The sequence below is a fragment of the Syngnathoides biaculeatus genome, chromosome 12 (assembly GCF_019802595.1).
Source record: "Syngnathoides biaculeatus isolate LvHL_M chromosome 12, ASM1980259v1, whole genome shotgun sequence".
In the NCBI taxonomy this organism is placed as follows: Eukaryota; Metazoa; Chordata; class Actinopteri; order Syngnathiformes; family Syngnathidae; genus Syngnathoides; species Syngnathoides biaculeatus.
The window spans coordinates 14,496,496-14,513,826 of NC_084651.1; the positions used below are offsets into that span (position 1 = coordinate 14,496,496).

The 17,331-nt window shown below is 38.7% G+C and overlaps 1 protein-coding gene across 2 annotated transcripts in view; it reads left to right on the forward strand.

The window, feature by feature from the left end:
• The first annotated feature begins 1,786 nt into the window (after positions 1–1,786).
• LOC133509779 (collagen alpha-1(XIX) chain) overlaps positions 1,787–17,331 on the forward strand; it is a 106,336-nt gene continuing 90,791 nt past the window's right edge. For both annotated transcript variants that reach the window (XM_061837128.1, XM_061837129.1), the window contains exons 1-9: positions 1,787–1,923; positions 5,670–5,761; positions 7,447–7,521; positions 7,600–7,699; positions 11,291–11,414; positions 11,954–12,229; positions 12,683–12,763; positions 13,741–13,860; positions 14,878–14,940. In XM_061837128.1, the coding sequence (XP_061693112.1) occupies positions 5,674–5,761; positions 7,447–7,521; positions 7,600–7,699; positions 11,291–11,414; positions 11,954–12,229; positions 12,683–12,763; positions 13,741–13,860; positions 14,878–14,940 (927 nt within the window). In that variant the 5' untranslated portion in view covers positions 1,787–1,923; positions 5,670–5,673. The remainder of the gene's footprint in view (positions 1,924–5,669; positions 5,762–7,446; positions 7,522–7,599; positions 7,700–11,290; positions 11,415–11,953; positions 12,230–12,682; positions 12,764–13,740; positions 13,861–14,877; positions 14,941–17,331) is intronic.

Genomic DNA, 17,331 nt, shown 5'->3' on the forward strand with positions numbered 1-17,331 from the left:
CCTATCTTTCTACGTTGTTTTAGATGTTGTTACCAGAATATGTACAATTTACACAAAGGCTTGTGAAAATGTTATTAGACATGTTCTGCATTGTTTAACACTTGTACTGTACATAGTGTTTAAGGCTTATATTGCTACAGCCCACTGACCAATCCACTGTATGCGGAACATCATGCATGTGACCAAACCTGGAAATCATGCTAGCTGCCTTCTTGTGTATGCTTTGCTAATGAGCATGAAGACAGTTTGATTACACCACAGGTGTCAAATTCAAGGCCCGGGGGTCAGAATCTGGCCCAACACATTTCAATTTTTATGGCTCACCAGAGCAAATCATGTGCATCACCTTCCATGATTGGTGCTCAAATCTGTGCCAAAACTTAATAATGATAACATAGTGCTATTGCAAGGATTTTTTTCTTGTTCCCAAACTCCTTTTGAGAGTAACCTAGAGAATAGTTGAACAAACTAGTGACCTTGCTTTATGGTTAGCCATCAATTTGTTGTGTATTTGTATAATGATGACACATTTGTATTGGTTCCTCTTCATGTGGTTAGGGAAACTGTACAAATTGAACCCATAGAGGTATCGACAATGTGGTCCATGACAAAATTGAGTTTTACACCCCTAGATGATGATTATTTGTAGCCAAATTTGCTAAATTATTTTTACTTTGCTAGTACCTTGAAGTCACTGATGGTGTAAGGATACACTCACTACAGATAAAATGTATTCATTCATTCATCTTCCCTTCCACTTATCCTCACTAGGATAAACATCTAATATTGTAATCATTGATAGCTTTTGACATTCTGTTTGAAAAAAAAAAAAAAAAAAAAAAAAAGAGTGACTGAACATTAAAGTCTCAAGGTGTTGATTTTTCATGACCCCCTTCCAAATTCTCCTGAACCGATACGAAGTGCTTGGACCAATTTTGCTGAATGCAGAATTAGGTTGCACATATAGTGCATTATGCCTCACCTATAGGTGTCAAACTGTTGTTGTAGGGTGTTGCCTGATGTCAGTGATGTATTTGGGAATTAGGAAGAATGGAGTTGTTCTTCAAAAAATAGGGTGTCGTTCTCAGAAGTTTCTATCGTGTATTTTGGGGTAAATGAAGAAATTAAGGAATTTGTTATCATTTACCACACTCCAATGGAGCTCTCCACCATGGGGAATCATGATGGCATTACCTTCACCCACCACACAATGTAGTGTGCCAAATTGGACAAATAGATATGACAAACAAATACCAAACGCCAGAATTTGGTTTAAGCACTTTAATTGGCAATTTTGCCTTAGCTGAGGTCTAGGAGTACATCCTAGAAATGTACCATCAACAGATCCCACTAAAACTATCCTTCGAGATAATGCTTTAGTCATGTTTTTATACCATAGCTAATCGATTACCAAGTGTATAAGTCTACTTTATAACTTGTACAATATTCATAGGTCATAGCTAAGGAAGGTATAAATATTTAAAATATCAAGAAAAAGCTATTTATCTATTTTACCGGTTGATTAAAAACCATAATAGCTAACTAGATAAAAATTGTCAGAATATACTGTACTTTTTCTACTAGTCCACGATCATGTCATCTTGCCATCCTCAATTAATGCAGAAAATGTAATAATGGTGACGCTGTGACAAAAGTACCTGTGCGCTCGTACACTTGGCTGACTTATGAGTTCGTCTGTGCTGTGTTTGTTGTGCTGTGGGTCACGTGCGTAAAATGACAGAGGGGAGTGGGTGGGCCACTTGCTTGTAACTAATAAGTAGCGCAATCCGCAGGCGATCCCACTGTGACTTTTACTTCCAAGTCCTTAAACCCGGAGTCGGACTGATCGTTATCTCACATGGATTATGCCCTGCTTTCTGCCTTTTCTTCCCTGTTGCCTTAGAGGAAACTTTCCCCGCACCTGTAAGTACTGAATACTTTAAAACGAACGCTTACAAAATTGAATGTAACCCACGTTTGCGCTTGAAACCTCAACACCCCACATCATCCGATTACCTTTTCCCCTCCCTTTTAAACCGACATGCTGCACTAAAATGTGCATGTAACCATTTCGTTCGTATGTGTTGTCAAGCGATACGTGCTTGCGGCTTTGGGTTTTTTTTTTTCTTCTTCATGTCGGGAAGCGGAAATCATGAGCCGCTATGTACCCCCCAAATTAAATCAGACAACCAATCACCGAACGCGCTTAGAAGCACTTTTTTTGTGGGAAGGAGGGAATATTGAGAGCTGTCATTAAGTTAGAGACAGCCATAGTGGCGGAATACAACTCAGTCACTGTTAAAACGCTTTAAACGGGCTTCTTTTAAAATGTGCACCTGAAAACTAGTGTATAAGTATGGGATTGCTGCATAGATACTGTATGGAATGTAGACATGACCCATTAGTACAGTGCTCTGCTTTAAGTAAGGGCTGTGTCAGTGTGTGTATTGAGAATAACATCACGCCTTCACACAAACAAGGAACACGATACTTCTGTAGTGCTACTTGTCCCATGCTTGACTTCAAGTTGTCACTTCACCCCGGAGCGCCATCATGCCAGCGGGCAAACAGTTTCATGCTGTTGCGGTGAGCCAAGTTAAAACCTCCTGCTGAAAAGAGTTTTTTTTAGTATATACAGTATTTACCTATGTGCGTATGTGTATATATATCCATCCATCCATTTTCTTTGCCGCTTATCCTCACAAGGGTCGCGGGGCGTGCTGGAGCCTATCCCAGCTGTGAACGGCCATGAGGCGGGGTACACCCTGAACTGGTTGGCAGCTAATCATAGGGCTCATAGAGACAAACAGCTGCACTCACAATCACACCTATGGGCAATTTAGAGTGTCCAATTAATGCTGCATGTTTTTGGGATGTGGGAGGAAACCGGAGACATGCAAACAACACACAGGCCAACCTGTGATCGAACCTGTGTCCTCTGAACTGTGAGGCCAACGCTTTACCAGCTGATCCATCCCGATATATATATATATATATATATATATATATATATGTATATATGTGTGTGTGTGTGTGTGTGTGTGTGTCTATAATACGCACATTTGTGTCCAAATCCATTTCATGCAGACTTCCAAGATGTCAAGGTGTGCAGAGTGCTGCACTTCTTGAGCTCGGGGTGTTGTGTTTGCCATGCTTTGCCACAGGTGCCATGTTTCAAGGCAGCTTGACAGTAGTCATGGAGCAGACTAAAATCTCTGTGACCTTTTCAGTTGTCTGCAACAGTACTCACATTGTGACCCTCCAATTCCAAAACCTACTAAGGATGCGGTCCTGTTGCTTGTAAATAAAATGAAAGAATAACGTATGTTGTAATGGTGAGACAGTGGGTGGACGACTGGTTAAAGCATTTGTCTCACCGTTCTAAGAAGCAAGGTTCAAATCCTGGCCCCACCTGTGTGGAGTTTGCATGGATTTCTGTCAGCGCTCCGGTTTCCTCCCAGATCTCCAAAACATGCATCAATTTGAGACTAAATTGCTCTTAGGTGTGATTGTGAGTGCAAATGTTGTTTCTAAGTGCCCTGTGATTGGCTCGCAACCAGTTCAAGGTGTACCCCGCCCCCTGGCCCAAAAATAGCTTGGAGAGCCTCCAGCACTCCTGTGACCGTTGTGAGGATAAGCATCTCAGATAAAGGATTGATGAATATGTTATAATAAAATTTGAATTACAGTTTTATAAACATGTACATGTCTTCAGGAATAATCAATACAAAGAAGCCCGTGTGTCTTTGTACTCATAGATGGATATGTGCACCAGCACAGTCTGATGAGATCCAGAATGAGAGGTGTAGCAAAAATGATCCATTGGTTGTAGGTGCCCACAATGTATCCCATGGGGCATCTTCCCAATTTTTTACAATGCAAAAAAATCGTAACTAAGTTTTTGTACTTTGTTCTATTACAAGACTGTCTAAAGATGAGTGACTGTCTAAAGATGAGTGTTGTGATCTCTAATGGAGGATGTGATGTTATTGATTAAAAAAAAAAAGAGTGAACAGAATAGAACCCATTATTGAGCTGTGTGGAACACCCTTGGGGAATAGCAGGAAAGCAGATTGGCAGTCACAAGAGTCATGGATTGTTGTTGTTTGCAAGGGTAATTTTAAAACCACTTAAGTGAACAAGAGTCTGACATCTGTCAGTCTTTGGAGCAGCAAAGCATGTTCATCAGCTGTGGTACTATGCTTGGATTGGGGACCGGAGCTGATTATTGAAGAGGGACCCCAGAAATGTTGCTCAACAGAGTACTTTGGAAATTTAGATTTAAGATTTCATATTTTTCCTTTTTTTTTTTTTTGGTGTGACGAGATACAAACTGGCTGTCATTAGCTAGTCCATAATCAGCATAATATACAGTCCTTATTTTGATGCAAACTAGTTCAAATCTGTCTTTTGAATTAACTTTGAATATATGAGAAAATATGTCATAATGGCATCAAAATTGAAGAAAATAATACTACATTCAGAGAGGCACTAATTTATTGTGCACTTTTGTATATTCTTGTCACCACTTAATATGATGCAGTACACCACTGCACACAGTAATAAAAAAGTTCAATAAACACCTCTATGACATTAATTAAAACTGAGTATGATTGTCTTTGTAATTGTGTATATTCTCACGCTTTCCTTGTATTAGATCCCAGTGCATATGTACACGATAATGTGTTGTGAACTATATCTATAATGTATTAAAGCTATATCAATGTTTGGTCAATATTGTTTCTTCTTAATATTCAGATAAAGTGAAATAGGACACTGGGAAAAAAAGATTCCTGAATGTATTTAGGGACAATGTCCACTTACTTCCATAGAATGGTTTGTAGACTTGATTGTAGGTCGTCTTTATGCTCAAGCACAGTGGAATAATTCTGATGTCAGTGCTATCATACCAGATGTTTTTCTGCACATGCTCACAATATGAGGTTTCTAGGTTCACTCCTTTCATGTGAGTGAGGCGCTTCATCACAAGACTCTTGACAGCGGGAGGATCAAAACACTAGTGATTTAATGGTGTGCATACACCCAATTTGCATGGTTTCATAGCATGAGTAAAACACAACAGGAATTAGCCAATATTGGTGGGCATTCTTTTAATTTATAATACAATTAGAGTATAGAAAACATCACTTAAGAATACACAAAGAAGAATCCACTGTGCATTCAGAATCACATAATCCGTGCCCTTTATTTTCTTTATTTTAGTTTCTTCATGTTATATACCACAATTCCACAGTGAACGTATTACATCTTATCTAAGTATTGGCCGTGTACTTTATTAAGACGTAATCAATCAAATAGTATTGGACTTAATATCTATGCAAATACAGGCATTTGGAACATACACACAGCCACCAGTGTGCATCTGAAAATAGAAATGACAATCCACACAATCAGTTACAGTACGAATTAGATCAATAATAACAATAGTATTGCTCATTCCTGTCTTTTTAAATGAACAGTCCAGATCTGACAATAATTGAATGAATACAGTAAAAATGATTGCAGGCTTTTTTTTTAAAAAAAAACAAAAACATAAACAACACAGATCGACAGCAAATTGTTTTGAAAGCAAGCCAAGAGAATTTAAAATAAAATCCCATTTTTCATCTCTGTGAAGGCTTTTCAATAAAACAGCTTTCTTGTTTCAGAGTCATGACCAGCCTGTTAAAATGGACTACTTTTCTTTGGACTGTACACTTAACGCCTTCTATTTTTGGAATGGCAGTCAATGACCAAGCAGGTAAGTTGGGCTGACTTTTTGTCTTCCTCTTTCATAAGTATGATCACGTTATAAATTTGCACATCAAATCTATAGTGTTTTAGCAATTCAGCTATTCCACAGATTGCAGTTACAATCTGATGATTGTTTTAATTTGTATTTGCAATTTGTTTTGTTTACAGCAGCTGGTTCTTGTTAATGTAATTCCTGGTTTTGTTTAGTTTCCTGCCATTTGGTCCCACTCTCCTGTCTTCAGTTTACAATAAGGACTTGTGTTGTCTCGCCGCCTCTGATTTTGTTTGTACTATAAATTATGTGGATGGTAGGTTTCTTGATTTGCCATACACTTGTGTTTACAGGTGGGATAAATAATCAATTGACAGATTCATCATGAATCGATAATTACATTTTATTAATTATTATTAAATAACTGCGACACAATAAAAACACATGTGGATGTGTGTAATGCCTTTTTAGCATTAGCGCTGTGCCACATCATACTGTCTTCAAACACAGATATACATGGTACAAAACTTGCTGTATTGGTAGTATTCTGAATGACAAGTATAGTGCATGAGTAGGGTTATGTATTCTCACATGACCACAAGCCAACAACATCTGTGAGCCGAGAGGTGGCATTATCACCCAGTGGCAGTCTAAGCTGGAATGGATCCCTGCACAATCAACTTCACCACAATACCTACAGTATGAGGACATGGCACCTCCAGTCACTTTCTATCGACAATGAGCTACAAAAGCCTTGAAAAGCATGTTTCAACAAGGGAGGCAAATTCTTCAAGTGAGCACCAATGATTTAATTTTATAATATAAATAAAAAAATATCAAGGACTGATACCACGGGGGACACCTACCACCTCAACCAGAAATGGTGCCCCGTGCGGCTGCACATATCACATGTACTAGATGATGATGATTACACACACTGATGTCAGCCTCCACGATGATGATTTTATTTTTCATATCAAAAAGGGGAATGACTTATAGCCAATGCTGGGTCTCTGGACAATACATTAATGAAAGGAAGTAAGATCATTAAAATTGATTAAAACTGATTAAATTAATTAGTAAAACTAGTTGACCAACTTGACAAGCCATTTTAAACTGTGAGCTAAACTTTATGGAAATAAAAACTCCTATTGAATTGACGCGTCATATATTCCGTTGGTGTCATTGCACGCATCAGTGAGCACAATGAACATTTGATCATTTGTTTGATAACACTGTTAAGCCCAATTAATATATTCATCTCTACTACTGCTTAATCACCTCCATGTTTTCAGCAATTATTTTATAATACACTGCTATGCAACCAACTTGCCAACTTTGTCGCCATCCCGAGCAAATTTCAGACTTCTCTAGTAACTTTATTTTTAATAAAAATGACAGCCATCATGTCTCACTACTTTATCTGCTGTAATGGGAAACGTTTGGAAACGAGATGCTATCCAAGCTCCAGTCAGACCAGGAAATGTTAATGGCTCCACCACATCCACACATCATCCTTCTGTATCCAGATTGCAACTTAATCATGATTGCTTAAAGGCACTACAGCCTGATTTAACCAATTCACTTTTTAATGAGGTTGATCTTAAAGGGTGACTTTGCCATTAAAAATAAAATAATCCAAACTTGTTCCCAATTCAGAATACCTGCTTGCATCATTGATTTGTTTCGTCTTCCTTCAGCTCACTCCTGTCCCCTGCTGAATGTAGAGGATCTCAGGTTTTCTGATAGCTTAGATGAACCTCTGGAAATCACGGGTATGTACATCATAAGTAAATCTGCAATGTAAATAGCATAGCATTGAAATCTTTCCCCTGCACTCAATTGTTTTGCAGGATTCGATCTCACAGAAACGTTTCTTCTCCGTAAGGGGACAGTCACAGAAGACCTGCATTCATTTCGCCTGGGAAGCACCCCACTTATCAAGCCAACTAAGTGAGTCGCATATGCAGTGGATGTATGCTACACCTGCATTTGGGTTTTGCTGCGGCCCTTTGTAGATGTTTGAGGACAGATTGCCTGTCTGGCTAGCAGAGGGCAGTAAATACGAGCACTGTGTGTATTGCTTTGTAGCCCTCTGGTGCAATGCAGGGCAAACCTCTCATGTGTAGCCAAGATTGTAAACAGTCTGAAACTGCAGTGTGCATTGAGATTAACACTCGTGTTATTACTATTTGTTCCTTTTACAATCACTGGGGCTTCTAACAACCTCAGTAAAACAACAACCAAAGACCAAATGATATCATGAGAAAAGGCTCAAATTTTACAGGTAATATGAATGTGGATAGTGCAGAATACAACTTTGTGTCAATATGCTTAGCGGAATAGCTGTGTATAGGTTTCGTGTGGCTTGAGGCAACCCACATATGATATTCTCAGGCAATAGTTTCATTTGCTTCAGCTAGCAAGGGCAAACTCTGAGGTAAGACATTAGATAGGGAATTATTTGAACAGGATTAATATATATTTCATTTATTCTACAGATACCCTCAGGGCAAGAAGTGGGACAGTTGGGACCTGTACATGTGTAATGAGACAGGAATATTAAAATAACTACATAAATGACACACTGAGGTGCCACTTACTGGAGACTTTAAGCCTTGGTCAACTGCTGGAGCACTCCGCTACTTCACCAGGAATCTGATACGATGATAAATATGGAGATTATCTATTTTTTTTTAATATTCCCGAGTGCCTATTGCACTGTAACGTCATATGAAATATGCACGATTGTACAGTAGAAGCTGACTAAACTTATCATACTCAAGTTCTTTTTGTCCTGTCGGGGGAGAGCATATTGTCATTCTTCCAAGAAGGCGGTGTTATTTTTAGTCTTTTACTGTACATGACACACAAGTAGTAGTGACCGTCGCTCTCCTTTAGATGAGGTGAAAGAACCTTCATGCCAGGTGATTTGTAGTGTGCTTCCTCTGTCGTTCTGTCATCCAGCTGAAAATACATTTACTTGAGTTTCAGTCGCTTGCTCTGTGTCCAAGATGTTGCTTCTCAATGACACTGCTGACAGTGTCATTGGTTATAGTGGCAAGCCCATGATCCCTCTCATATCCAATTAAGTACTAAGTACTTTGACAGGTGATACTGCATGTCAGCTGAGGAGGGGGCTGTACCAAGTGTGAAAGGCCCCTCTGTGCCCTCCCTCCCTCACTTGCTCTCTCCTGCCCTCCTCCCCGCCACACAGCCACTAAAACGTTATTCGCTTTAACATGTAGTCAGGATAAGTGCAGTAGTACATTCTATGTGCTTTCCATCTGGCTAATGTTATGCTGAGTCCATACCATAATAAAGATCATGATGCATCGATCATGACGAGGAACATTTGTGTGAGGTGGCAAATTATTGTTAAATCTTAAGGCTCAATGTGGCGCTCTCTGTCCTTTGTGACAATGTTTGGCCTTGTGCTCTTTCCAATTTGTTTTTATCTGTGTCAACATCAACTTTTGCTTACATCCGATATTTACATACAGGATATGCAGAAAAATGGGTTTGCCACAATTTATAAATATCATTGATGGGTATCATAATATACAATGCTCAGTATGTTTTATAGTCCGTCTGTAGTGATAGTTAGTAGTTTTCCATGATACGTTATTAAGATGAGAAATCAATAAAATAATATTGAGGCACAACTAAGTCACTAAAATGCAGCCCATAATTGGATTTATTGACTAGTGTTTCCCAGAACTTTTGAACAAAGTGTACTAAGTCCAACAACACACATGCCTTCTTAGTTATATTTTGTTCCCAATCCTAGACATTAGCTGATGCATAAACAGTTGGTCTTCTTTCGTGTTTATTACATAGCACGTATCTGTTTTGAACAGGAAATTAGCTTGTGCTAAGGTATTGTTAAAGCCCTTGCTCACATGAATACGGCCTCTAACTTGACAATTCACCTCGTTGAGTCATCTTTGATCCCTTGCCGCATTGTGTGTCAGCGGTAGGGACGTGAGCCAACTGGGATAACATTTGAGCCTTAATTGTTCCATCTGTTGCAATCTGATTCCACGGGCTTCTTTCAAACAATCCTCCTGGATAGGATTTCCTGAAAGATATTCAAGAGAGATTCTTTAACCGGAAAAGGAGGATTCCAAGTGGCAATTTGTCAAAGTGTTGTTACATTTTGACCATGATAAAATATGGTCCATGTTGTGAACCCATACAAAAATAGCCACAATGCATAAAAATTGAATTAGCTCGGATTTGTTTAGCTCATGAATCAACACTTATTGAAAATACAAGCAACATTTGCTGAGGATGTTATTACTGACAGCTACTTTTCATTCAGTAATACAGCCGTTTTTCATTTCCTCCTCAATTTCTGCAATCCCATTGTCACATCAACTCAGTAGGGAATGAGCATCTTGACTGTTATTGCAAGCAAAAATGTCACAGTATGCAATCCATGTGATGCTTGACTTTCCATTTACGAATGTAAATTAGTTGTATATGTCTGGGAATGAGAAATTGAATCCAGAATATAATATTATGGTAGCGCAGGCATGCAATAAATGATGGCCGATATTTTACTTTTCTAAGAATGAAAAAAAATATTTGCAAACAAACCTCCACTAAAGCTTGGTGAAGGTCATTGAGCCACAGATGGCAGTAACTGAGAGATTGTGAACTTTGACCCTCTTAGCCCTTTGAGTCATGTGTGTCACACAGTAGACAGAACGTGTTTTTAAGTAAAAACATATTTGGGGAGTGAGTGGAATGCGCGTAGAAATTGGGGAAACCAGCTTTACATTGTAAGGTATCTTCATTGAACGTGCTTACATGGGGAAAATAATGGGGATACTCTTGCAGGAATGTAAATGAAATTTAAAAAATAACATCCTGGAGCATAATTTTGGAATTTCTACCTTGCACTGCGCATTACACAATTCCTTTGGGAGATGAATATAGGGAAGGATAAATCTGTTTTTTATCACTTGTTGAGCCGCCACCTTTTCGTGATAAGGGGTTTGTGAGCTAAATTGCCTGGGACTTCATGGCAAAAAGGTGTGAGTTGAGGAACCAGACAAAGACCCCAATGACGAACAAAAAAATTGGATCAAAGTTTCCCTCGCCCGGACACGGTCAGGCCTGAAGGTGGGACTCGAAGGCAAGCGCCTGGTGGCCGGGCCTCACATGCGGAGATTTCCCTAGATTCATTGAAACTTCCGATAATATTATTCATTGTTGATGATGAAATTGCCAAATTACTTACAATTGTTTGCTGAGAAATGTTCTGAGACGGATGGACAAGTGTTTTGGGTTTTTTTTTCTGTCCCAGCTTTTTTAGAACATGTTGCAGACATCAAATTCAAAATGCAAGAATATTTGGAAAACGTAAAAAAAATGTGTTGGTCAGTTCATACATTAAATACCCTGTATTTGTAATGTATTGTATTGAATATTGATTGAAAAGGTTTTCCAAATCATTATTATTTTTTTCATTTGTTTTGCACAAAGTGCTAACTTCATTGGATTTGAGATTTGACTGTCTTATATTCATTTTTTTAGACAAATATTTCCAAACGGATTGCCAAGGGAATTTTCGCTGGACACAATATTTCGTGTGAGAAGAACTACAAAAAAAGACCGATGGTATCTTTGGCAGATATTCGACCAGGCTGGAGACACTCAGGTGAGCACTGTGGGTTTTCAATCCGTATGTCAAAAATCAGCATTAGACATACAAAGTTGAACCTAGGGTTAGGGGTTAACACTGGTTAACCTCATATTTGTGTGCGATTTATATAGATTTTTCTCACTGAAAATAATGGAATTAATACAATTAAGCTATGTCGCTATAGTTAAACATTTTGACTTTACAGGAAAGATTTCAAGTGTAATTTTTAAAATTTGAGCATTTAGTTGTTGAACAACTGATCAGCTTTTCACTTCCTCCACTGCCAATAGCAACATGGACTTTTCACTACATCAACCTATCATTCACTGTCACTATCATAATCATCATCACTCTCGCTTCTGGACCTCTACTGGAATCTTCAATCGTATTATTTTGTTGTCAGCTGGTGACTAATGCTAGCTTCCCTCTTTGACAACTTCCTACTGTACCTACTCAGCGGTGTTCAACTTGGGAGGTTTCACTGTATTAGAAACAGGAACAAAATGAAGGGTATTTTCTTGTTGTTGTTACGCAACTCCCCTTTGTTCCTGCAGGTTTCAATTGTGGTTGACGGCAGCAAGAAGCTGGTGGAGTTCTCCTCCCTGGGCCTGCCGAAGAATGTGCTCCGCTACACGTTTAAGAGCCGTGACCTACACGCCCTCTTTGATCGCCAATGGCACAAACTGAGCTTTTCTGTCCAGACCAACATTGTCTCTGTTTACATGGATTGCAAGCTAATAGAAAGAAGGCTGACTGCAGAACAGGATGGCATCGACCCAAGTGGGCATACACTCATCACCACCCGAATACAGGATGGACGGCCTGTGGATGTGCGTGCTCCAATTTAAAGTTGCCACTGTATTCTAGAGATATCCAATATTTTGCTCTATACATATTCCAAAGTAATGTTTTCTCTCCATACTGAAAATATTTTCAATAAGTGGTTAAGGGTCATTTTAGTATGTATAAATTCCCTCCAAAAGGGGGAAAAAAAAAGGTCAATTCTGCCACTTAGTCGCTGCGTTGCCCTTAGGAGAATGTGGCTTAAGTTCCATTAGCACCTCACCTTTAGGTTCACTTCTTATGTAAAGATGTGAGTCAGCACATTAGCTAAATGGAAGTGTTAAAATTTGGCTCTGAATAAGAGGGAGTTGGGGGTAAAGCAAAAACCTTTACTGATGTGAATTTACAAGATTCCTTTTGGGACACTTTTTTTTTCTGACTACCTTTGAATGAATTTCATGACACACAATCTGAAACTTCATGAATGCTCTTTTCCCCAGGTCGAACTCAAACAAATACTGCTATACTGCGATCCTTTTATAGTCGATATGGAAACATGTTGCGAAATACAGGAGCCAAAGGTAAAATGCTTTCATGTCTCTTAAGAACAGAATGTGTTGTTTGTTGTCAAGTAAATGAACAAAGATCCAACATGTTTTCTCCACTATTAGAGTATCAACATGCATTTCACCTACATCTATGTGGATATTGAAATATTTTATCTCCTGGGTTTAAAAATGTATACCATTTAGAAATTTTTGTTCAGTCCACTTCAAAATCATTTTCATGATGTAAAGTGTATAACAGAACAACAGGAAACAACAATAACTACTTGTAATTCCTTTCTAGAATTATGTATTTATTTTATTTATCCTGAGACGAGTTGCGAAATTGCCAATAATGACATGAGGAATCATAGATGTGTGTACTCTTGATAACACACCTGATTTACTTATTTACCAAACACTTAACTGTTATCACAGGTAGTAATAGGTCATTTGAACAGTTCACAGTCCAAAGTAAACAAGAAGAAAAACGCAAAAACAATTTATATGATCATAACAAATCCCACTGGGGATACCTGTGCTCATCCAAAGAGAAAGAGTAAGAAACGCAGATTTTTCTGAGTTTGCCTGCAAACACTGAACATGGTTGTAGAAAACCTGGCTGAGGTTTTCTGAAAGGGTAGGTTTTTTGATGACTTGACATATTGTATCAATATGGACTAAAGGCAACAACAAACTTAATCCGTATTACTTATATTACAAAAGATTTCCAATGGTTCATTGGCCTTTGACCTGTGTCATTCAGTTGCTCTGGACATATGTTACGTGTGCTTGGTTGTCGCACCCTTTACTAATTTTTCTCATTTTTATATGTACTGTGTGTTCATTGTTTTTAATTTGCGTCACCACAAGAATGCAGCACGGCTCCTCAGAATCGTGTTATGTTAGGTCAAATGTGAATACACTATCTGATTTTCTCATTTTTCAATATAAATTTAGAAAACAAGAGAAAGTAAGGTGTCTCAATGTGTGTATTCTTTGTATTGATCCAGTGTGAAGCCAAGAAGACATTTAATGGGACCTCCCCTCCCCCAGTTAAAGCCCAGCTTCCGCAAATGCTCTTTCAGCCAGCCACACAGCCAACTGACAGATGTCACGGTTCAGCTGAAAAGGTACAATCAATTTAACGCAACAAGGGACCTTAAGTGAGCACAGATAATGCCTTGTATCCAGGCCAACAATGATTTAGACCATCCTTTACAAACACTTACTGTCCAGTTAATGTACTTTTATACAAAAACCAATTTTCCCCGAGAAGACAAGCAATAGTATAGTGGTAAACTAATAGTAAACACAGGTCTAATGCACCTTTATCGTTTGACTGTGGTACTTCATGCACTTTGCTATGAATTTTTAACTACACCAAATTATTATTGGAAATGCAAACATAAGGCTTGGATTAAAATGGTAATTCAAACCTCTGTCCTCGCCTGGAGGACCAGCTGGCCAATTCCACACTAAAGGCCTTGCTGACAACAACCGCATTGCATCACGTGACCGACGTATTGCCTGCGTGGCTACAGCGTGCCCCTTGGTTCTCCGTTCCATCGAGGGCACCACCTTCGTGTTTGATTTTACAGCATAATTAAATATATCATCTCGTTATCTAGGTCCTTGTTCTAGCAGACACTGTTCTATGGTCGCCGTTATTGCTGCTTTGTTCCTTTTTACAGAAAGGAATGTAAAAAGGTCTACCTGGGGGAAAAAAAAGAAAAAGTGCAGAGGAAATCCCACCCTGTGGTGTCCGAGCCAGTATCAGGCATTCTGAACCCCACGACTTGGAGGGGCACTGCAGTACATTTTCAAAATTGCGTGCGTGGGTTGCGGTCGAGTATATAGTCAAACTGCATGCGGGACTGTGACGTCACTGCAGTCAAACCCGCACAAGTACAAAGAAGCCTTAAGCCACCATTTATTGAGTATTTAATTAAAAAACTGTTTTTTTTTTTTCATAAATTGAAATGCTAGTCCACACTTTTCCAAAGCTCTGTTGTCACATACCATTTTGCACCGAATTATAAATGTCAACCAAATGTGTGAATCCTTTGTTTTGATTAAAAAGATCTATTTAGACTCTGTGTGAATTAAAATTGCTTACAAAAATGATTTTGTTTTTGTTTTTTTCAAAGGGGGATGCTGGTCTTCCAGGTTTAGTTGGAAATCCTGGACCAAAAGGAGATATTGGGGAAAAAGTATGTATTAGTGTGTTATTCATTCTTAAACCTGTCAATTGGGTACTAACATGCATCACTGCTTCAGTCAGTGTGAGAGAAATGAAATTTTTGTGGAAAAGTAATTGTATATGAACTACAATCGAGTATACAAAAATGTAAGTCACAAAGTCTAACATTTAACATTAGAGCTCCCGAGATTTTAACCTTCAACGCTTTTTGTTTTAATAGAATTGGTAAAAACAAAATGGAAACATGCAAACTCAAACTCAAGAAACAAATGTAGATTTATCTGACACTATGAAACTACAGAAGCAGTAAAGGTTTTTTAATGTCACAATTTAGCTATTCAATTGCTGTCAAAAAAAACTAGTTTTCTTGTCACTCATGGGTTCAATTGATGAAAAAAAAATAAGATTACCGACAACACAATGATTGAAATTGTAAACTATACGAGAGGTGTCACAATCAATTATCGACAACTAATAGATTATCAAATTAATCAACTATTTTGAGAATTGTTTAAAGCCATTTTTGTCACTTGTTGTCTAAATGTTGTCCAAGTCCTGGGATTTCAGCCCATCAAGATTGTCTAGTTTCTGTAGTCCTTCAAAAAAAGCAGCGACGCAAAGCCCTACACTTTGCCCTTAAAAAGTCTGTTTTTTGACTATGTACGCATAGATATGTACACAGACGCCGTCTTGAATGGGTTGCTACACCGCATGAATGCAACGCTATGTGAGTGCCTCTGCCATACTTGGTGTGGCAGATCTGACTTTGAAGTAGGGCAAGATGATGCACGGAACTCCATCAAGGGGCAACTTACAAAGTGCACAAAGTTGCTGAATCTCATTTAGCCATTCAAACAATATATATATTTGGGGAAACAGGTAGCCACCACCCATGTCAATATTTATCATCATAGTCACGGTGGTACTACATTCGTACCTGTAAACACTTATGCAAACGTTTCATTAAAAATAATGTATTTTACTTAATGTATTATTCCAAACAACATAGAGTATTTACATTTTATTTCATACTCTAAGTTGTTATTTGTTAAGGTTTTTTGCTATAAATGTACATGTTTGTCCCATAAATACTGTAGTCCCGAAGAGAATAATCCTGTTTCCAAGACAACCTACAAGGCAAATGGTAATTGCAGTGAAAATGGTGGCTTTTTGCTCTACAGCAAAACGCCAAAATTCTCCCTAAAGCAAATGGTCCACAACAAGATGACCAAATAGCTTAAATTGGATAAAAGCCCTTTTCTTGCAGGTAGGTCATGTATGGCAAAAAGAAAGAAGCATGGGTGGCAAAAGAACATATTGAGAAGAACTTGAAGTGCATAGCTGATTCGAACATCTGGCTCTAAGCTTCAATTTCCTGGAGGAATTGAAATTAATAATGTCAGGATTTATTTTTGGAAAACATGATGATTGACAACTCCTTAAAGTCTTTTGTTTTGGAGAATATACATACTATGTTCCTAGGTGGTTTTAACGTCACCCAAAATATGCATGATTCACATTGTGTAAGAGCTCATCGCATCACAAGAGATCTCAGTCCATTGAAGTAAAATTCACACATGCATTTATTTTGATATTACCCCAGCAGGGTACCTCTGATGCCAGAGCAAAGATGTGATCATGACAATGAGAGCCGGGAAAGGCATTTCCATTGGTGTGTGGAAGCGGTACACGCATCTCTGTGCTGGCACTACATGCACTGCGGCTTCCCGTTGACAATACGCATTTTTATCATTTTCAGGTTTAACTTTTAACTGGGGGTGCCTTCTTATGATGCTCATAGTACACTTTAAGCCTTTTCACACAGGGAAAGCCGGGTTTTGCTGCAGTTGCACTACCACCCTGAGTGAAAAATTTTCAATTCGGGCACCGTGACATCAGAGGCCTCATCCAATAGAAGAGATGGTGGCAGAGTGGTGACGAATACCTCGAAACAATCTCTAAATAGCTGAAGCTCACGGAGGTGCCTGAATCCTCCGAGATCCTGCCTTGCCTTTATGATCAGATAAACCACACTTTTTCTTGCTCTCAATTGTCTCCTCCTCTTCAGTAAAATTAAGGCCAGAGCTTTTCAGTATAATGGGGACAAACCCACATTCCCCAGCTACAGCCTACTTGGTATCCAAACAAGTGGGAAAGAAAAGGCACAGGTCTACTTCCTATTCAGTCGCCTTGTAACCTACAACAAATACGACAAGTCTGAGCTTGAACCCTGTCCTGACTGAAAATAACTTCTGCCTTTGTGATAACATGAGCTTGCATCATAAGTGTAGTCACAAGTTTCATACTTTTGGTTTTCAAGGTTGAAATGGCAACAAAGGTTTTCAGAAGTTAACATGACACATCAGAATGAACATGGAAGTCCTGCATGGATGGAGACCCA